Source organism: Sminthopsis crassicaudata, chromosome 5 (genome assembly GCF_048593235.1).
Source record: "Sminthopsis crassicaudata isolate SCR6 chromosome 5, ASM4859323v1, whole genome shotgun sequence".
Classification (NCBI taxonomy): Eukaryota; Metazoa; Chordata; class Mammalia; order Dasyuromorphia; family Dasyuridae; genus Sminthopsis; species Sminthopsis crassicaudata.
Window position 1 is genome coordinate 188,559,206 of NC_133621.1, and position 23,033 is coordinate 188,582,238.

Here is a 23,033-nt window from a genome sequence, read left to right on the forward strand (position 1 = left end):
TTACTAATCTATCTTTTTTATTGATGTATGAATATAGAAGAGATAAATTTTCCCCTAAATACTGTTTTGGCTAAATCCCACAAATTTTTGAATGTTGCCTCATTGACACCATTGTCTTTAATAAAAATGCTGTTTCTATGATTTGTTCTTTGATTCATTCTTTTTCCTGTTAAGTTTTAATTTATGCTTCTACAGCAACTTATTAAGTGTAATTTTGATTGGATTATGGTCCTAACTGGGTGGGTTTAATATTTTGAGTTTTTCTTTTTTGCATCTGATTGTTTTTATGCCCAATTATTATTTTTTTGGAAAGGTGCCACCTAGTTTATTCATACTTTTAAAAAGATTTTATTCATCTCCTTGAATTGTTTATTTTATACTTAAATTTATTTAATTCTGAGAGGACAAAGTTGAGACCTCTTCCCACTAGTAGACTATTTCCTCCTATATATTTATCTTTTCCTTTAAGAATTTGGATGTTATGCCAGTTGTGGCTTATGCTTCATACTGGTATGACTTCACTACTTATGGTTCCTTTTAGCAAGATGTAGTTTCCCTAAAGATATTTTTGAATTGGGTCTATTTTTGCTTTATTTGAGATGACTGCCAGGCCTGCCTTTTTTATCTCCTCTGAATCATCACAGATTCTGTCCCAATACCTTATTTTTAACTCTATGTATCTATTTCAATTCTTTCTTATAAACAAATACTTTCTTTAAGTGCTGAATTGTGGTTTCTATTTCATTCTGCTATCCACTTTCATTTTATGGGTGAGTTCATCCCATTCACATTCAGTTATGATTATTAACTATACATTTCCTTCCATCCTGTTTTCTTGCATTATATTCTTTTCTCTCTCATCTTGTTTCTTTGTTATCTTGTCTAAGTCTATTTTGGTTCTGATCTTCTTTTATTTGCCTTCTTTATCAAGCTCACCCATCCTTAGCTTTTATCCTCTTTTCCACTGATTTTCCTCTTTAGATTTCTGATTATTGAGTATCTAAATATATTTTCCTTTTTTGAACTCACTTAATGACCATACCACTTTCCCTTCCACTATAAAAGCTCTTCCTTGACTACCCCTTAAGAAAGAAAATTTTCTCAGTTCTTCCTCTCCTCCTCTCCTTTACCCCTTTTCCTAGTAGAGTTTTCTCACTTATCAAGTTCAGTTTTTTTCTTTTGTACATTATTCCACCATAATTAGCTCACTAATACTCCCTCATCCTATGTGGAATCCTTCCCCTATAAAAAAGTAAACAGTTTACCCTTGTTAAATCTCTTACAATTTCTCTTTCATGGTTACCTTTTTGTTTCATGAATCTTATATCTGAAAGTCACATTTTCTATTCAGTTCTGGTCTTTTCATCAAAGATGCCTGAAATCCTCTATTTAATTAAAAAGTCTGTTTTTCCACTTGAAAGGTTATGCCCAATTTTGTTGAATAGGTTATTCTTGGTTGTAGTCCTAGCTATTTTGCCTTCCAGAATATATTGTATCCCAAATCCTCCACTCCTTTAATGTAGTAGCTGTTAATTCTTGCATGATTCTGATCATATGGCTCCATGTTACCTGAATGGTTTCTTTCTGGTGCTGAAAGACCTGGGAGCTCTAAAATTTGAATATAATGTTTCTGGGAGTTTCATTTGGGATCTCTTTCAAGTGATGATTGGTAAATTCTTTCAGTTTCTAATCAACCCTTTTGTTCTAGTACAATGAGAAAGTTTTCCTTAAGAATTTCTTGAGAAATATCTAGGTTCTTTCTTTCCACATGGTTTATAGATAATTCAATAATTCTTAAAGTAACTGTCCTCAATCTTTTTTTTTTTTTTTTTCCAAATCAGTTATTTTCCCAATGAGAGTTTTTTCCCCTTTATACTTTTGACTTTGTGTTATTGTTTCTTGATGTTTGGTGAAATCAGTAGCTTCCAGATGCTCAGTTAGAATTTTGGAGGAATTACTTTTTTCAGTGAGTTTTTGATGTAACCTTTTCCATTTGGCCAATTATACTTTTAAGGTTCTGCACATTTTACCAAGCCAATCTTTCCATTATGTTCTTCCTTTGCTTTCTTCTTTTTCTAATTTTTTCTTCTACCACTCTTAAGTAGAAAACAATTTTTAGTTCTCCCAGGATTCTCTCATCGAACTTGTATGCAATTCACATTTCTTAATTTGAGATTTTGTTTATAGGTGTTTTCACTTCACTGATATCTTCTAAGTTTATCCTTGATCTTTTCTGTTATCACAGTAGTTTTTTATGGTCAGGCTCTTATTATTTGTTCATTTTTCTACTCTATTTCTTGATTTAGAACTTTACGTTAATATTAAAGCATGAGGGAAAGGAGGGATTGTGTCTCAGGCTTCATGCTTTTTTCATACTATTGTTTTCAGAGCTAGTACTGGAGTTTTGGAAGTTTTCAATTTCCCAGGTGGTTTGATATGGGGAGAGGTATGGTTACTGCTCTGACAGTTTACACTCCCATCTTCAACCAGGAAGGGCCTCTGATTACAATCAATAACTATTCTTTAGGGCCCCCTCCCTTGGAGCTAGAAGTGATAATGCCCCCTTCAAAGCTTGACTTTATGAATTATGACCCAAAAAGTGAAAAAGGCAGTAGATTTGTTTGGTCCTGAATCCAGTGCTAACACAGAGATACCTGGTTATTTCTATCCCCTAACATCTCTAACTTGACAATTCCTGAAGCTGCTGCTTTTGTTGTTACGACCTAGTCCTACTGCTGGTGTTTCATCCATGTGGGTTCTGGACTAACCTCCATCTCCATATCATAGGTCTCTCTCTTGACTTCCCAAGTTGTCTCACTTTCACCTTTTGTTAGTAACTGTGACATCAGAATTTGACTTGAGGCATTATTTTCAAGTTTTGGGGAGTGCTTGGCTAAGTGCTTTTCTTCTTATTTCTTCATTTTGGCTCTACCCCTAGTCTTATAAAAGCTGAATGTTTAGTGATTTTTTTTCTTTTTGTTGTCAAATAATTTCATAAAGATAATCTCCTAATGAGTGACAGGATGGGATCAATGTTGATAAAAGAATATACACAAAGTAAGCAAAAATATTTTAAAGTATTTAAATAAGCATTGGTATAGTTTTTAGTTTCTTTTCTACCCTCTTTGCATGCATATTTCACATAGAAAGGAGATACTCAAATGACTTTTTGGGCATCTGTTTTTTAGAAACTTGGAAAGTAGGTTATTATAATAATAGTTATTATAGTTATATAACATAACTACTACAATAAAGACTACAACGAGATCAAAATCAGGGTAATGGGTTTGCATAGAAAGGCTAAAGAAAAAAAAAGGAAATGGATTTGAGTACCACACAAAAAGTCTTGGATATGCAGAAAAATTATTCTGAATATCTGTAGTAATGGACACTATTTCTTCAAGAAATAGGCAAGGTTATACTTCCAGGAATGGAAAAGAAAATATAGAAAAGAAGGAGAGATTAAAAAGTAAATCACAAAGAAGCTAAGAAATTTAAGATCTATAAAGAAAGGTAAAGAGAAACAGATAATTCCTATTCAAAAGATGGCATAAGATGGTTGTCTCAGATTCCTTTCAGATTTAAAAGGCTACAAATACTAACAGTAAGTCAGTCCACGAAGATGATTATATCTGACCACCACATTTCACATAAAGCCTTTCCTAAATCTCCCTCCCACTAGTGTCTACTTCCCTAAATAATTTACATTTAACTATCTTGTATTTATTCTATATGGATAGCTATGTGGCAGAGTAATTAGAAGAGCAGGCCTGAAGTCAGGAAGACCTGAGTTAAAATCTGGTCTCAGATACTAGCTGTGTGACTGGGTAAGTCACTTGACTCTGTCTGCCTTATATTCATTTACAAAAGGAATCGCAGAAAGAAATGACAAACCACTTAAAACACCTTTGCCAAGAAAACCCCAAATGGGGTCACAAATAGTCAGACACAACTTAATAACAACAACAAAATTTATGCTGAAAAGCATACTTTAGAATTTACTTTTAGAATTTACTGACTTAGAGAAAATACCAAATGTCATATGGAAGAACACAAGAGCTGAAATGTCAAGAAAAAGTGTTTTAAAATAGTAAAGAAAGGAGGATTACTAATAGCACCCTCAGAATTAAAATTATTTCATAAAGCAGTAGTCATCAAAAGTATTGGGAATAGATTTAAAAATAGAAAAGTTGATCAAAAGCACAAATTATCAACAAAGTTTCACAACATGCTCAGCAAGTTGACAAGAAAAAATTAAAATTGTTTTTAATTTATCAAGAGATAAAAGATGAAAATAATTTACATTTAAGAAACCAGGGTAGAGAGGTAAATTAAGGTACATTACATACTATTAAACACTAATTAAGATTTATGAATTGGTCCAAACATTCTGGAAAGCAATTTGGAATTATGCTTAGAAAGTAACTAAAATGTTCCTATCTTCTATTCAGAGCTCTCTCTACTAGTAGGCATAAATTCCAAAGACATAAAAGGTTACCCAATTTTTCTTTCTTTTAAAAACTTTTGTTAGAAGGGAAGGATTGCTGCTTAGGGTAAGGAGGGATATATTCAGAAACAAATGTGTAATTAAAACAAAGGGCAGCAATTTAAGGGGAAAAAAAAAAAACTCGATAGGAAAAATAACCAGAAAATATGTACAATGGGGAGCAATTAAATGATATAAAAGTGCTCACTTTTCCAGTATATTAATATATAGTAATTGATTATAGGCTGATGATAGAGCATTACATTAAGAACTCTCTCTCTACATACACACACACTTTTTTCAGATGACGCATTTGAGCTTAAGTGATTTGCCTAGGTCACATAGCTAGTAAGTATCTGAAGATAGATTTGAATTTAGGTCCTTCTGACTACAGGGCTGATCTATTCACTACACCATCTAGCTGCCCCAAGAACTACACACTGCAGTCAATATTTGTCTCCAATAGCTAAGAGAGAAAATGAACTTCCAAAGTGAGGTTTCAAAGAAAAGATAATGTTAGAATTTCAAGACACATACCTCTAAGGGAAGACACATATAAAAGAGAAAAGGAAATGAAAATTTTAGAAACAGGTATCAAAGAAGTAAGATAGTAGGGTGTTCAAGAAAGAAAAGTACTCTGTGGTAACTCTGTAAGACCATAATCTTGGTATAACAACAACACAATAAAAGACATCTTCCAGTGAATCCATTAGGAAGTAAAAGTGAACACACTCTTAAGGACTATAAGGGTAAAACAAGAGAGAATACTATAATGAAATAAAATTCAAAACAGCTGATTTAAATATAGATGAAAGCATTGGAAGGCCACAGAAAAGAACTAATTTGAGTTAAAATTACTAGTATGAAGCTTTGGAGTAGGCACTAAGTTTACTAAGATGAATAAAAAAAAGAAAATTAAAGGACAAATAAAATTTCAAATTTCTGGAAGAGAGATCTTACTCAAAAAGAGGACAAATGGATAAAAAGTAAGTTAGAGGTGATCTTAGACCTTTAGGGGAAAAAAACCCTTTCCTATTAAATTGAGCATTTCCTTTTAGTTCCCAATATGAACTTATAAATACTAAGTCTTACTTCTTGTCTTTTCTTAAGGTCCTCTTTGGCTGCTCCGAAGCGTTTGGTCAACCTGGCTATTTTAGCCTAAAGAAAACAATTACATAACTGAAAAGTTTGCATTATGATATTCACTTAAAGATTAAAAAGAAGTTAAGAAATACTATTTAAAGAAGCATATGGTCTATGAGAAATTTACACTTTACATAACTCCATGAGCACGCTCTCAAATGGAAGCGTATGAAATCAAACAATTTCAAGTAAAAAGTAAACAGCAAATTGTGGCAAAAATTTTCTTGAAAGTTTTCTGAAATATTAATTTCCTTTGCGTTTGCTATGGTTGTCACTGCAATGCAAATTATACATTTCTCCCCAGTTCAACTACCCAACAACATAAAAATACAAGAAGGAAATAATGGAAGTTACATTATTGTTGAAACAAATTTTAAGTGGTAATAGCATTATAGTTACATATAGATGCTTCATCCTATCATTTATTCAAAGTGTTCTCCAACTTTGAAATATCCAAATAAATCATTTAATAGTCTCGTCATTGCAAATGTTTGACTGAAATTCAAATCCTGAAATTGGTTACATACTTTTACATTTAAAGTAAAACTATTCACTAATGATGGGCTTTTAATCAAGTTAGATATTAAACATATACAAACACAAACTCCAACAAATCTACTATCTAATTGTCTAGATAATAAAAGTTTTTCTGTGTTTTTTTTTTAAAACTGATAGAGGAAGATCTTAAACTGCAACTTACTAATAGAAACAAACAAATACCTAAACCTGCTAGTACATAAAAACTTAGTTACATGAGATTAGAAATGGACTTATTGTTCATGTGATTAATTTTCTTACAAAGACTATGAAAATTTAATTAAATGTGCACAACTAAAGTAAAATTATTTCAAAGGTGATTGTTCAGATTCTTCAAAAGTGATTTTTATTAAGTTTCAGGAATATTTTCAAGTAGGAATAACTCTGTAGAGATAATAGAAATAGTTGGGAACACATTTCAATCAATTTTTTAATCTTCATAACATGTTAAAAGTTGCAAATGACAGACTTAGATTCATCCTTCTGGCTATATATACATTTGAGATGGCTGTAATTCAGGCACAGCTTCTTAAACTTTTTCCACTCTCAACCTCTTTTTTGCCTGAGAAATTTTTACATGATTCTGGATATATAGGTATATGAAATAGATATACAAATCAAACATTTGCTAGTAATAAATCAGAATTTCATCAATTTCACATTCAGCTATGAGACCTCATAAGGGGCCACAAAACAGTTCAAGAAGCTAGGGTAGAGAGGGGAGAAGTTCTGATTTTGGAGTCAGGATGCGAGTTCCAATCCTGCTTTAGACATTAATTGTGTGATTCTAGATGATTCATTTAGTAGTCTGCCTCAGTTTCTTCTGGATAATGGGGATGAGGCTTTCTCTGCTGCCTCTAACATAAAATATAAATTGATTTCTTGAATATTTAAATGATAAATAATCTGGATTCTAGTTTAGAGGATCAAAAAAACTAATAAATGTCAAATTTATGATCATAGATTTAGAACAAGAAAGAACCTTAGAGGCCACAGAGACCAACCCTATCATTTTACAGATAAGGCTCAATGAAGATAAGTCATCTGCCCAAGTTTCCTGGGATTAAGTGAAGCTAGGATTTCAAACCAAGTCATTTTAACATCTTTACAAATTTAATGCTCCTTGCATTGCACCATGCTACCTACTCTTCCCCTTACTCTTTTCTAGGCTGAACAGCCTCAATTACTTAATCAATTTTCATATGACAAAGACTCAAGCTCCTAGTTGCCTTCCTTTGTTTTCTGTTATCAATATTCTTTTGTAAACTATGGCACTCAGAACTGAGCATGGCATTTAAAATGTGGTCTGATCAGGCAAAGAGGGATTATTTATTACTCTCTCATTCCTAGAAACCAGATCTCTCTTACTGAAGTCAAAGGTTTCATCAGCATTTCTGACTATGACACCCTTCTGGTTTCACAGTAAGCTACTAATCTACTAAAATTATCAAATCTTTTTCTGACAAATTGTTCTCTAATGATGCCTCCCCATATTCTGAATCTAAAAAGATGATTTTTTTGAACTAAAGCACAAGTTTTACGTTTATTCCTAATGAATTTCATCTTACAGAATTTTAGCCAATGCCCCAGGTTTCCAAGATCTTTTAGGATTCTATGTTAAATATTCCTCTCAAATTTTTATCATTTTACAAATTTGGGGAACATGCTAAATTTGTCTTTAAGTCATTAATAAAATTTTTTTTTCTAAAAACAAAAACCAAAACTACAGAGCTTAACACAGATGTGCGTGTGACCCTGACAGGGACACACCATGACACAATGACTACTGATTCTTGGTCATCAGATATTTTATCCTTGTATTTTAAAAATCCAAGAAAACTATATTCACAGTATTCCCCCTCATATACCAGTTTAATGATCTTGTTAAAAAGGAAGGAAGGAAAGAAGGAAGGAAGAAAGAAAGGAAGGAAGGAGGGAGGAAGGGAAGGAAGGAAAAAGATTAGTCTTGCATGAGCTCTTTCTTACTGAAGTCATGCTGGCTCTTGGGAATTTTTCCTTTATGTGTTTGCAATAACCATCTCTTATTTATCTTAGTATTAACTCTCTAATAGCTATTTTTGTTCACAAAGATCATTCTCATTCTCCTTAACAAAGAAAACAGAAGCAAAATTAAAATTTAATAATTCCTTTGCTATTATTAGTTAACTTAGTAATTACTTTACTATTGTCCCATTTACCACAATCAGCAATCCTATTCCTTCTTCCTCCTTACTTGGGGGCTTCCTCCCCAAGTCTCCTTTCTACCATTTATGACTCCAACACTATTGTTACCTGAATACAATCTCTCACACATGAACTGGGTCACTGTACTGCTTTGTTCCCCTTTCCCTCTTACAAAATTTGCTCCTTTCTGGTCTTACCAGTGATCTCTCAAACTTTATCCAGAATGAATCTAATAATCAATGAATCAATTATTTACTAAAAGCATGCTATGTGCCAGACACTATGCTAGGTGATAAGATGAAAAATGTAAAAGTGAGACAGACTATTTCCAGGAAGCAGATTATAATAGATCTATAGTCTACATTCACCTGAAAGGAAAAAAAAAAAAAAAAAAAAAAAAAAGGTACCTTGTTTCCATTCCACAATTCATAGTCAAAGAAACAGTTTTAAAGGGAAGATATCCAAGAACAACAGCTATAAATAACAATGCTCCAAATTACTATTAAAGAAATACAAAATGAAATCCCAAGATTCTACCTCCCACTTATCAGATTGGCACACATGACAAAAAAGGACAATGACAGATCTTGGAAGGATATGAGAAAGACTTACGCACTAATATGCTGCTAGTGGAGCTAAGTAAATTGGTACAGCTGCATGGAAAACTGGGAACTATGGTCCCAAAGTCTCTAAATTATACCTATTTTTTGACTCAACACACTTCAACTTTGAGGCCTATAACCTCAAACATATTAAAGAGGGGAAAAGACTTATTAAAAATTACTTAAAACACCTTTACTGATGACAAAGAACTGGAAATCTGGAGGTTGAGGGAAGGACCTATCAATTGGATAATAGCTAAAAAAAATCATGACATATGAATATAAAGGACACTACTGCTCTGTAAGAGATTAATAATGGGGTAGTTTAAGAGAAACACTGGAAGATTTATATGAACTAAAGCAGAAAGTTATCCAGTCATGCTGGCCTCCTTGTTCCCTCCCACACAAAGAACACTGTCTCCAGATTGTAAACATTTTCTCTAGCTGTATCCCAAACCTAGAATACTCCTTATAGAGCTCTGCCTCCTGGATTCCTTCATGTTCCAGCTAAAATTTTACGTACAGGAAATCTTACCCAGTTCTCTTTTATCTTTCTGTCTTCCGAAACTGACACTACACTTCAGTTCTTTCTTCTTAAATGGATGGTCAAATATAAGAGCAGGAATTGGGCTTTATTTGAACTTTGTAATTTTAAGTCCAACGTACAGAGAATTATGTTCCCAAAGAAAGGTTTCACTAATTAAAATGAATGCTATAAAAACACTAGTAACTTTGGGTATAAATGAAAGCATTCTTTATTCCTAATACTGTCTTCTTCAAGATTATAATTCCCAGGATTCCTTTAATCATTCCTCGTGTCAAAAATTCAAGGGTATCCATCATCCAGGTTATCCTTTTAACACCTATCCATCTATCAGTAGATCAATGTATTTCCCAAAATATGGATCCCAAAATTTAAAAAATAATCCTGATAGATACTGAATAGGGCAGAATCCATCCAGCACCTCCTTATTGTTTGAAAGCATATTGCCCTTAAAGCAGTCTAAGATTTCATTAACTTTCTTAGCTCCATTTCATTTCATACTCAAACTAATTTTATATTCAAGCTAATAATTCACTAAACTCCAAGATCTTTATTAGATAAACAACTTTCTATTCAAGGTATACATATCTATAATGATTTTCTTTCAAGAAAAACCACGTAAGTTTATATTTATTCCTATTAGATTACATTTTATTCAATTTAACCTATTGTTCTGGCCACTAATGTTATTTTTGAACCTTGAAATCTGTCATTCAGTCTTTTATCTCTCTCCCCCAGCTTAGTCACTTGCAGCTTTGATTAAAAAGCTATTTCAGTGATTGCTAGTAAAACAGTATGGGACCAATTAGAAATATTGTCAAAAAAAGAAAATAAGGTTTGCATGACAGACTATTCTTAATGAAGCTGAGGTTGGCTCCTCATGACTGTTTCTTTTTCTATTTCTCTAATATTATGCTTCTAAAAATCTTTTACTAAAATATCTCCCTAATCAAAGGCAATATTTTAATTTTCAAAAGTTCCCTTTAAAAAAAATTGATGTAATTATGAAAGATGCATTGATCAATCATGATTCTTGAGGACAAATGATGAAGAATGTTACCTTCCAAATGGAAAGGTGATGGACTAATAAGCAGAATCTGAATATAGCCAATCTGAGAATTTGTTTGCTCGACTATACTTATTAGTTGCAAAGGTTTCTTTTAAAATTTTTCTTTTTTAATAGGAGGGAGAAAAATTAATTATTGTTAATTGAAAAAAAAGAAAAAAGAAAAAATTTCTTCTTGCATTTTAAATCTACTACCTCTTATTAGTATTTACTCTCAAAGTGTCCTGATTGTCTACTTGGACTCTGAATTTTCTTGAATATTACCCTGAGCATTTTATTAGATGCTTTCATGAATTTCTTTTATTTCAGGACAATATTTTTGTTAGATTCTCAAATGCTTCCAAATCCTCAGACCCTCAAAGAAAAGGGGAAAAGAAAGTAATCCTTCTAAACAAATAAGCTTAGTTAATAAGATAAAACAAATCTCTACATCAAGCAAGAACACTGTCATAAGGGGTTATTAAGTACAGTCCATTACTTTAAGCTGTCATCCTAAATCTAAACCCAGGTGTCTTCTTCCCAATTAGCTGTTCATTTCCCAAATGTGACCCTTTTTTGAATTTAGCAGGCATACTGCTAAAAACACCACATGAACCTTTATCATATTCAGTTTCTTGTCCTAAACTTTGCCATCTTTGGGAATGCTTGCTGTTTTCTTTTTAGGAACAACCTTTTCAACAAGTCAGGTCATCAGAATTGAATAGTAATCATTCTTTTTTAACAAGTATTGCAAAGTTTTTTGTCAGTTGAAAACACATTCCCAGGTAGTTACCCAGCTGCCATAGTTACCCTTAGTCAGGAATCTACATAACCATTGTCTTCTTCCTTTGTCACTCATATCAACTTTCATCTATGCATTTGCATATGATCATTTTTGGGAGGAAAAGCTGTTGCTGCTCTCAGAGAACATAGCTTTATTCTTTTTCATGAAGAGTCCCAAATTATATTCTTATCTCTGAGTAACTCTTTTTCTGTTTCTCCCCCACTGTATGCATCCTTTTGTAGTTTAAACTCCTGATACAGGTCAAGAATCAACTATGCCTTTGGTTAATAAAGAAAGCTTTCTTGTGTTTTGTTTGTTTTAAACACATTAGTTACCTTGTTTCTCAGAATTCAGATCAGGGATTCTTAACGTAAGGTTTGTGAATTTAAAAAATATACATTTTGATAACTTTACTTCAATATACTTGTTTCATTTACAATCTTATTTATCTTATCCATTTAAAAGCATTATTCTGAGGAATCTGGAGGTTTCACAAGATCACCAAAGAGGTGCCTGAAACAAAAGAGATTAAGTACTCATAGTAGAGAGGCAATGACAGTGCTTCTTCAATTTCTCTTATAGGATAAGGAAAACTTGTGTTCTGAACATAGACCATGAAAGAAATACAAACATCATATTCTCAGTGTAGCTCATAATAATTTCACCTTGTACCAAGAATGAGATTAGTGAGATTATCAGTCTTTATTTTAGCACTTCTCCCACAGTGGCATGGCACACTGCTAGAGGACAGAGTTACAAATTTGGCTTTCCATTCCATTAATAGCTTTATACCATCTTTAATGCTTCTAACAGGTTGACAGCCAGCTCAAATTCTTTTCTTTTCTCTCCCTAGCACTCAAACATTATCTGGACAAATACAACCTTTTTCCATTGCTTCTTCAGTTCAAGTCCTTCTTATTCAAGTTCTCTTTGGATCCCCTACTTTTTTCTATTCTTCCTTCATCTTATGTTGTTCTATTTCTCCTGAAAACATCTCCTTTAACTCAAGCTGTTCCCCTTCAGTTTTGCCCAAGTTCTCTCAAATTTCTTCGCCCAAAATTCAATCTCTGGCTTTCTTCCAAATCACCTTCCCAAATTCATATTCCTTAATTCAACTGTCTTACTTCTATCTACAAATAGTTATCTTCTTCATTGTTTGTAATATGAAAATGAACTATTTATATAGTAAGTACCTTCCTGGTTTAAAATGTTATAATTATATATTATAAGGAAAAATTGTTTTCTTTTATTATGCTGTGTAGAAAATTTAAATTTGCATACATACCTGCAATTCAGTAAGAACAGTTTTATGCCTTTTATTACATTCAATCTTTTCCACACGCATTTTCAAGTCTGCCAGTGTCTTATCAAACACAGCACACTGCAAAGCACTCAGTTTTTCTTCTAAAAGACGCTGTACAACCTAAAATATATAAAAGAGTATTACTATGTCAGAAAGTACATGATATTTAAAGCAGTATTATATTCATAATGGTGAAACTCCAACAATTTGTCAACTAATCCCATAGGTTGAAATATATAGTAAGTTGTACCTAGGACAAAATTTTTTTGGCGGGTGCAGGGTGGGGTGGGGGGAGGAGGTAACATCAATGTTTTCCAAGTGATTCTATAGGGTTATAAATCATAGAAATTTATAAAATATTATGACATCAAAGATTATAGGAACAAAAAAATGTAAATGTAATTGTAATTACATTCCAATGTAATTGAATTGTGAATATAAATAGATTAACCTGCATTTTCAACAATGGCTTATGCAGAGGAAAGAAAAATGCATAGTGGGAAAGAAAGGAAATGGAATAAGGGATATTATTATCCAGGGCAGAAAAAGGGTAAAAGATGAACATATCAAATATTACAATGTTACTCACAAAATTTAAAGAGATTAATGAAAGGTTTCTGACATACTGGTAATGTATCTCAATGGAGGAATCAGTCATCAAGTCCTGTTGATTCTATATCCACAAATTGTTTCTATTCCCTTCTATCAACTCATACTCTACTACTGAGATCATATGTCTATTAATAAAGTATGGACTTAATAAATATTTAAAATCAACTAACGTGTGTTAAAAAATAATTGAATAGTCTAAACATAAGAAACTATCTGCCACCTGCAATTCTTCAAAAAGAACCTCAAGCTGGAGCAGCTAGTGGTGCAATGGATAGAGGATAGAGGAAGGAAGGGAGGGAGGAAAGAAGGAAGGAAGAAGATAAAGAGAGAAAAAGAAAAGAATCTCAAGCAATTACTAAAAATGTGTAAATTTTCATTAAAATGGCCATTTTTTATATTTACCTCTGAATATGTAATATGCATTTCTGAATATCTTTTTTTATAATTTTCCTGCCCTACCCTGATTTTCTAGTCATCAGTTCATTTTTTTCCTACATATTATCTCAACTTAGTCAAACATACCCAGATGTACCAAAATAGAAGAAAAATGTTACTTGACTTGACCATATAAGAGATTGTACCTGGGAAAATATAATTAATTGATTTTGGAAAAAATAAAAGCACATTCCTTCCCTCACTAGAGAAATAGGCAATTAGAGGTGTTAAACATTGTCTATAATGTATTAAATTAGTCATAGTTGCTCTTTTGATTAGTTTTATGTTAAATATGTTGATACATATTTCTTGTAAGGGAAGAGTCATTGGGAACTATGACATAAAAGAAAACAACTGTTTTGTTTTTTTAAATGTCAATAAAAAAAGGAAATATATCATTATTAGTGGGAATATCAATTTTTATAAAACACTCTGGGAAGTTTCCTTTAAAATAAAAAAAAATACCATTATTCTGTAGACATTAGGTCACATCTATTTTCTCTAAACCAAAATCAGCTTGCTCATAGAAATAAATGAATGTTATTACTTAAGTGTGGGTTTTTTCTTCCTCCTATATTAATTCTACTACCAATAAAAATGTTTAATGATGAGAAAGTCATGTTATACTTCTCTGAATCTGTTTCCAGATCTATAAAATAAATGAGTTGGATGAGTTTGACAGTTGTAAAATTTTTACTTCCTCTAAATTTCTAAGAAATGCAAACTATATATATATAGCATGAGAACTTGCACAATTCACTTATCCCTCAAGAGAAACTCAATATGTGCAAGTGAATTGGACTTAGGTATGAAAGAGCTGTGCAAAGTCATCTTCCTCCCTTTCTCCTTCAGAGGCATCTGTGGTCCAGAGGCCAGATACATACATAGATGAAGACAATTGGAGATGGCTCTGAATGAAATGGGAGATCTTGGCCGTTTAAAGCTAAGACCTCAGTTTGATTGATTCAGTCATTAAGGCTAGATAGCAATTGAGACAAAGAATCTCTTCTTTCACCTATTTAAATAAATGAATGAATGAATGAATCTGGGAGGGGAAGACCTTTGGGGTTTCTGGCCAAAGCAGAAATGACTGCTATTTAAATTCAATCTGAGTCAATCAGGACCCAAACAAAATCAAATGGGGCTTGGTATAGGAATCTATTGCAGGCCAATGAGAATCAGATTGATTTTGGTTTAAGGTATGTCCTTAAGAAACTAGTCAGTAAATTCCAAAATATCTTGGGAAGGTTCAGAGGTGCAGAAGAGAAAAAGCACATGCTCTTAAGAGCATCTATAGGTAAGGATATGATACCCTATGTGGACAGAGGAAAGGAAGGAAGGAAGGAATAGAAATGAGGGAGGGAGGGGAGAGGGAGAGGGAGAGGGGGAGAGAGAGAGAGAGAGAGAGAGAAAGAGAGAGAGAGAGAGAGAGAGAGAGAGAGAGAGAGAGAGAGAGAGAGAGAGAGAGAGAGAGAGAGAGAGAGAGAGGGTGTTCTTGGCCTATTTCTGAAACAATCAGACTATGTGACCATGGGCAAGTTACTTACTTGCTCTTCAAGACAGGCAGCTATTTTAAGTCGACAAATTACAGACAGATCTGTATCTTTTGAGGAGAGTTTCCTATGATGATTAAATCACAGGTCTAGCTTCTTATTCTAACCTAAAGTTCCTACACCTCAGTTTTGTGAAGGCACACCAGGAAACTCAGGTATTGTTATCTGTATTATAGATTATATAGAGAGAAGTCATAACAAAGGCAAAAGGGAAGAAAAGCAGAAAAATGCAAACAATCGCCCAGAGGTAACAAACATCAGGCCCACCAAAAGTCTGAAGTATAGCCCAAATTAAAACGTAATTGGGAAAATCTAACAAAATAAACAAATAAATTAAAACAGATATTAATATGATTTTCAAAGTCAATATGTAACCTTGTAGAAATCTTTACATACAGTTTTAAGGCCCTTATGTCTATTTGAATTTGATATTACTGCTCTAGAACACTTTTAATCTTTCTATTCTACCATTCATTTATCCTCCTATACCTTAAAAACCATTGTTTTTCACATACATTAAAATATGCTAGTATCTCCCCTCTATTATTTCTAATTTATTTTCTTTAAACATGCATGTTGTCTCCCCCATTAGATTATAAACTCCTTAAGAACAATTTTTTTTATTCCTAGTATCTGTTGTTTTAATTTTTGTATGATTCAAGTCATAGCGGGAGGAAAAAAGAGAGGTAAGGTTGAAAGAATAAGCATCTAGAACATGTGTCAGATGGGAGGTTAGAGTTGTGAACTTCAAACCTCCATTTAAGAAAAAAGTCCACCTCTGACATTTCCTCCTTTCTAAATGGATGGCTTACTCTTCCTCCACTCCTCCATTTATAGCCCCCACCCAGCTAGGCTTAGTTTCCTCTATAAAGACAGTAAACTCCTAGAGGAAGGGATTATCTTTTTCTTCTTGTATTTATATCCCCAACATTTAGCATAGTAGAGGTTACAATAATAAATGTTTAGTGACTATGGATTGGGACTCTAGTCTTTAAAGGATAATCTACCAATACTAAACAGAAACTTTGTGATCTTTCCTCTTCCTTTCTGTATATTAGAGCCCAAACCCTTTCAGGGATGATAGAAAAACAAAATGAATTTTATAAGATCCCATATCTGTGAAAGGAAAATCAGAAAAAAGATTACAATTACAAAGGATGTCAGTATATATAATTCTTAATATAATATATATATTTTTAATGTAAATGTATATAATTCTTAATGTAAAATGTAATCTTTACTGATCTATTTTCTGTAGTAAAAGCCAAAACACTAAATATTAAAAATAACATATTGTTATTTAACACTTATTCGGTCTTTATTAATTAGTATACTGAAAACTTAAAATTTTCTACAAAGACCTAGAACAATAATAACTAAATAACTCAAAACCTTCCATTCAAATTTCTGATGTGTTAAGAAGCTGTCTATATTATCATACTTTTTGGAGCTTCTGGTTGATGTCTCCTCTTGCAGTAATCTTTACTTGGAGTTCTGCTTCATATTCTTCTCCCAAATATCGACGACGTTTAGATTGCACATTATCCATATCTTCTGATTTGGACCGTTTTCTCCTTGACAACAATTCATCTGGAAGCACAAAATAAAATGAATGCTCAGTTTGATTTTTATTGCTTTCTATAAGGATTTATCTTCTCTACTCCTTTAGGTCATAAAAATTGTCTCATTGCTCATTACACAGTAACAATAAAAATTTCTACATATTAATCTGGTGAAAGAAAAGAGACAAAGAAGCAGTTAAGAAATGAAAAGATCAATCCTGTTACTACAATAGGAAATGAAGTGCTATAAATATATCTTCAAATTGTTTTTAATCTATAAGAACTTAATTATGCTTTTATTGGCACATGGCATACTTTTTCCAGGCCTTTCTTCTTCTTTATGAGCTTCCTTTTCTTCTCCTAATTTTGAATCCTTTTCTTTTGTCTCTGTTTCTACTGTATTAAAAAAAAACACACAAAAAAAAAAACCACATTAAGTTCAAAGTCATTCATTATGATCTTTTGACTGTTTAAAAAAAAAAAATCATCATAATTAACAGTTATGGAAATAACAAAAATAAACTTGAATTTTAAAAGAATAAAATGAGAAAAACCAGAAGAATGATTACTAGAACTACCTTAAGAAGATTGCTGTCAATTTTCTGTTTTGATTAAAACTGAAATACAGAACTTTCCTTCTCTCCCATTCTTGGGTTTCCATCTCTTTATTTTGCTCAGGCTGAAAAGTGCAGAGACCATTCACTAGCGGATCTCACCACTGATAAATAACAATTTGGCGGGATGCCCCAATCCAGAAGGTTCACCATATTAAGGCTGAACTTACTAAAGACAAATGATCAGCACAGCTCACTATAACCTAGGTGTCCTAACCACAAGAGATTTAGTCTCAACCTTCCTGGTAGCTGAAATTATAGCTGAGTATCACTAAGTCCATCTAGATTACTTATAACAGAAGTTTATGCAGAAAGCCTAAGTTGTTGATACCTTTAACCTTAAATACCTCAAATATGAAAAAAAAAAAAAAGCTGTCATAACATATAAATAAATGCATTTCTTTAAGTTCAAAATAGTTGGTAAATTTGAGAATTATAAGCTGCTTGCAACTTGAAGGTTATTTTACTTAAGTAAATTTTACTGAAGGGATCCAAGTCTTATTCATTCATAGCAACAATATTAAAGAAAAAGAATAACAGAAAGAGGAATACAAGTGATACATTAGAAGTACTTAAGGTAAAAAATAAAAATGGCAAAACATGTTGATTAAGTGTCAGTTGACACTCAGATTTTCAGTTTCAAGAAGTATTACATAATTCAAGCACTAACCCGACAATAACTGTTTAGAATTCAACTTCTAGCAATAATTTAGTTTATCCCTTTCATGTTACAGATAAAAAAAAAACTAAGGACAAGAGAGGCAAAATGATTTACATGCACATACACCTATAATCTATTATCTATCAAAGGATGATAGATAGGATTTGGAAAGAGAAGTGATTTAATGCAATCCTCTTTTTTTAAAGATTACGAACCAGAAGTCTGGAGAAAATTGTGTTTACAGTTACAGAGTCAGGCTGGCAGGCAGAGAGATAAGCTGGCAGAATTCATACTAAAATTCTCTTATCACAACATCAAACTACTTATTCAGTGATATATTGAGCACTATATCACAGCAGAAATAACTTTTGGTTCAGCTCTATTTTCACTTCATAAAATTATCACTTGTGAGTTCAGAAACTCCTCAAAAGATTAAAAACTTTTTAAATACCCTCAGGCAAAAATAAAAAGAAGATAATATTCTGTACTGATAAGAGTAGTTTTTTTTTATCTACATTGGTATTAAAGAGTTTACCTATTAGGCATCCCCTAGACCAGGGGTTCTCAAACTACAGCCGGCAGCCAGATGCAGCCTGCTGAAGACATTTATTTATGTGGCCGGCCAGGTTATGGCAAATGGGCTGAGGGGTGGAGACAGAGTGTGAGTTTTTATTTTTACTATAGTAAACAGTCTGAGGGACAGTGGACTAGCCCCGTATTTAAAAAGTTTGAGGACCACTGCCCTAGACTCTCTCTTACCCCCCCAAAAGTATATTTTGTAAATATTTATAAGGACTCTTCATATCCTCAGCATCCAACATAGTACCAGTCATAAGTATTTAATAAATAGAGACAGAGATAAAGGATATTTACAGAGACAGAGACAAAAGACTATTACTCAATAAATATTTATTAGAGAAGAAGGAAAAAAAAAAACAGACAAAGAAACCTATGCCTATGTACTTCAGAGTACTTAATATTATTAGGGGAAAGAATATGGAGCAGGATCCATTAAAAATTGAAAAATTAAGACCAGACAGGTAAAGAGGAGAATCAAGAAAAAATAATGTAACAAAAACTTATAGAATCTCTGAGAGAAGAAGGAAGTGCAATGGATAGTGCTAAATGTGGAAATCAGGAAGACTATAATATCTCAGTCTCAATTTCCTCATCTTTAAAATGGGTAGTAAGAGCCTCTACTACTTCACAGGAACTGTGAAAAATTAAATAATTTATGTAAAATGTAATGTTACATAATGTTATACCTTAAAATGAAACAATTTATTCTTAGCATAAAAAAAAAAAAAGTGGCACTTTGCAGAGAACAGTTTGAGACAAGTCGATACAAGACTTCAAGGAAAATATGGAATGAGTAAAAGGTTGAACCCGAGGCATAGAGTAAAAAAAAAGAAGGTATAAATCTGTAATAGAAGATAGATCGAATGAGATGGAGAGTAAAAGTTGATCTTTTTGTTGTGGCAAAGAACTATAAAATGAATAGAAAGATGCTCATCAATTGGGAAATAGTTAAATAAGCTATGGTATGTGAAAACTAATAGAATATTATTGTTTTATTTAAAAAAAAGGGGGGGGGGCTGATTTTAGAAAGCCCTGGAACATGAGCGGATGCCCCAGTGAAACAAGCAGAACCACTGTATATAGCAACAGCAAACTTGTGCATTGATCGGCAGTTCAGTGCTCCAAGGCAATCCCAATAAACTTTGGATGGAAAATACCATCTGCATTCAGAAGGAGAACTATGGAAAAATGAATGTAAATCAACATATGCTATGTTCACTTTTTTTCTTCTTTTTTCTCATTTTATCCTGATTTTTCTTTCCCAATATGATTCATATGGAAATATATTTTAAAAATGAATGGACATGTATAAACTCCACTAAAAAAAAAAAAAAAAGTTATTTTGCATGTAATCGAGGAAAATTTTAAAAAAAAAGTAGAAGCAGAGACTATGGTCTTAGAATAAAAAAAAAGCTAACTTCATCATAGACAAGAGTAAAGAAAGGAATGAGGGGTGATGTCAAAGGTTGTGAGAGGCAGAATACAACAGAAGACAGAATTCATAGTAAATATCCCCTTTTTCTTAGTACAGACCAGAGACTTTCTGGGAAAAAGGTAGGCTAAAGACATGTGTGTTATGGGAGGCTCTGTGCTATTCCTTTCAGCAGCTATTCTAAACATTTTATAATATTTAGAATAGCTGCTGAAGGGAATAGGATAGAGGATCAATTAAAGTGGACTAAAAGGACTAGCCTTGCCCAGATGAGATCAGATAACAAAAAATTTATCAAGGCTTTAGCAACTGCCTCTAGCACCTTTTTAGCATAAGGTTAGTAGAAGCAGATTAGACAGAAGATGGGAATAATCTGGGATAGGCATTTTGCAAAACAAAAGCAGCAACAGAAAATAGGGCAAGAGATTCCAGACTAAAGATTAATGTATAACTGTAAGGTCAAAGCTGAGAAGTAAAGCCAAAACAAGGGTTAATGATTTCAGAGAATTGAAGGTCATGGCAAAGATGAAGAATAGGGTTGAGGAGTAAATCACAGGGAAAGAGGGAATAATGGTGAGTAATACTAAGACAAAGGAACTTCAAAGTTCTTGATCATAGGAACTGGAATACTTCTAGATAATGATAACCCTCCCTTGTGGCTGAGGTAAATAAAGGAACAGATCACAGGAACAAGAGGCAATTACGGTACTGGGAGAATAGGGAATTTAAGGGAACATCAATGTATATGTGAAAATTACTTAGTATAAGGGCAGAAGTTGAAATAAAGATGATTCATGTGTATGAGTGAAGTACTAAACACCTTGAAAGGAAGGAAAAATGATGGGGATAAGTGTGGGAGGGATCTGGAGACAATAAACATCAGGATCTGGAAGGGGTGATACATCTAGAGAGAATTAATCTCAAAAAAAGCTGTATGAGAAAGTATAATCAGTATCATCAGAAAAGATGGTCAGAGATAATGTTTCCTGGAGGAAGCATCCTGTATATGCCAGAAGATGGAAGGACAATGGGAGAAAATTCTATAAGATGAAAGGAAGTCTGTTAATAATAGGATAGAAATTCCAGAGATCACAAGAGAAAGAATGAGCAGAGTTAGATTGGGAAATGGAAGGGCTGAGAATAGGGATCAGAAAACATAGTGGTAGCAGGGAATAAAGGAGTAGAAAGATGATTTCTGCTTAAGCCGACAAGAATTATGTATCATTGGGAATGGAAGAATAGAAAATGAAAGTATCCTTTTAACTAGCTGCAAAACCTTGAATCCTCCGAATGGTAGAGAGTACATAACTGAATTCATTCAAGTATTAAAAAAGAAAAGGCATTGGGCTTGGGGTTAATAGGTAGATCTTTGAGACCAAGGACATCACTTGACTGGCGTATTCTTTTGAGGTAATTAGGATTAAGTGACTTGCCCCAGGTCACACAGCTAGAAGTGTTACCAGTCTGAGACCACATTTGAACACAGGTCCTCCTGACTTCAGGGCTGTGCCATCTAGTTGCCCCTACTATCTTAATCTTTACGTATTCTTTTCATTTGCAATTATCTTATTCTTCCTTTTAGGCCACTCAGTGCAATAGACAAATCTGTCTGTGCACATGGAAAGCTCAAATTTACTGCTTATTCTTCAGCACTACCTTACACTTATAAGTATTGTAAAGTTTGCAAAGACTTTTCTCTATAACAAACCGTTGAAGTAGTTATTTTTATTCTTAACAGATAAGGAAAATAAAACTTGGCCCGTTTAAATGAATTCCCCTATCATCAACTATAAAATGGGAATGGAAACCTATTTCTCCTAACTAAGAATCTAAAACTTTTTCCACAAGGTCATAGTGACTCAAGAAATGATTTAAGGGAGAGATAAATTTTAGGATGATTAAAAAGTAACATTTCATATTAAAGTGCTTTAAAAAAGCTTTCCCTACAACACGGAAGTGCCTTATGATAGATGTGAGCAGACTGCAACATAAAACAAAAAAAGAATTTCTATCAAAAGCAGTAAAGGTGTCCATAAGGAATAAAGATGAGTCATATGATCACAAAACCCGTGGATAGCTTGTTTGTTCCACAGATAGTGTAAGGAGAAACTGAAGGTCTTATTTCCACCTAGTAAGTTAAATGCCTTCTGCCAAATATTTTTACTTTTACTTTTTAATAATGAAACCAAGGGATGAATTTTTTTTTAAACTTTAAAAATTTACTAGAAAACTCCTGACTTGGGACATTACTGTAAGTCAACAGCTTTAAATTTGCTGTCCAGATAACATAGAAGAGGAAGAGAAATAACACAGAAGAGGGAAGAGGGAAGAAATAAGAAGCATCTCTGGCAGGGTTAGGAGTTTCTGCTGAGTCTTTTCAAACATGAGATGAATAGATTGTAGTTTCTTAATTTAAGCTACTGACTGAGCAAAATTTAAAAAAAAAATCTTGCTCTAAAAAGTTCATGTAGTACTAATGTTGTTTGTCCTTTGTTCTTGAAGAAGTCCATGTGACATCAGGGAGGTGAGGCTATGACATGCAAGTGAATTAGATTTGAGTGAAGAAGGGCTAGACAAGATCATCTGTTTCACTTTCCCCTCCAGAGCCTTCAGTGTCCAGAGGCCAGATATAGATCAGGACAACTGGAGATGGCCCTGGATGAAAGGGGAGACCTTCGCCTTTTTAAGCTAAGATCTTCAACAGGTCTCAGTTTGACTGAGGCCATACCCATTCAGTGATTAAGGCTGGGTCACAATTAAGTAAAAAAAAAAAACTCCTCTTTCACTTAATCCAAAAAATCTCCCCCAAAACAAACCACCACGACAACAAAACACAAACCAAAAAAAAAAAAAAAAAAAAACAAAAACCCCAACTAAAGAAGGCAAAGTAATTCTTTTTAAAATTTCCCTTTCCTTAATAAAAGAAAATGAGAACCAAATATAGTCATTTTAAAAAA

The 23,033-nt window shown here is 33.0% G+C and overlaps 1 protein-coding gene across 11 annotated transcripts in view; it reads right to left on the reverse strand.

Annotated features, from left to right (window-relative positions):
- ATF7IP (activating transcription factor 7 interacting protein) overlaps window positions 1–23,033 on the reverse strand; it is a 130,638-nt gene that overhangs the window by 33,062 nt on the left and 74,543 nt on the right. For 9 of the 11 annotated variants that reach the window (XM_074269113.1, XM_074269111.1, XM_074269108.1 and 6 more), the window contains 4 exons: window positions 17,106–17,186; window positions 16,670–16,818; window positions 12,611–12,748; window positions 5,579–5,644 (listed from right to left, as the gene is read on the reverse strand). In XM_074269113.1, the coding sequence (XP_074125214.1) occupies window positions 5,579–5,644; window positions 12,611–12,748; window positions 16,670–16,818; window positions 17,106–17,186 (434 nt within the window). The remainder of the gene's footprint in view (window positions 1–5,578; window positions 5,645–12,610; window positions 12,749–16,669; window positions 16,819–17,105; window positions 17,187–23,033) is intronic. The other 2 variants (XM_074269119.1, XM_074269109.1) reach the window with 1 other exon arrangement.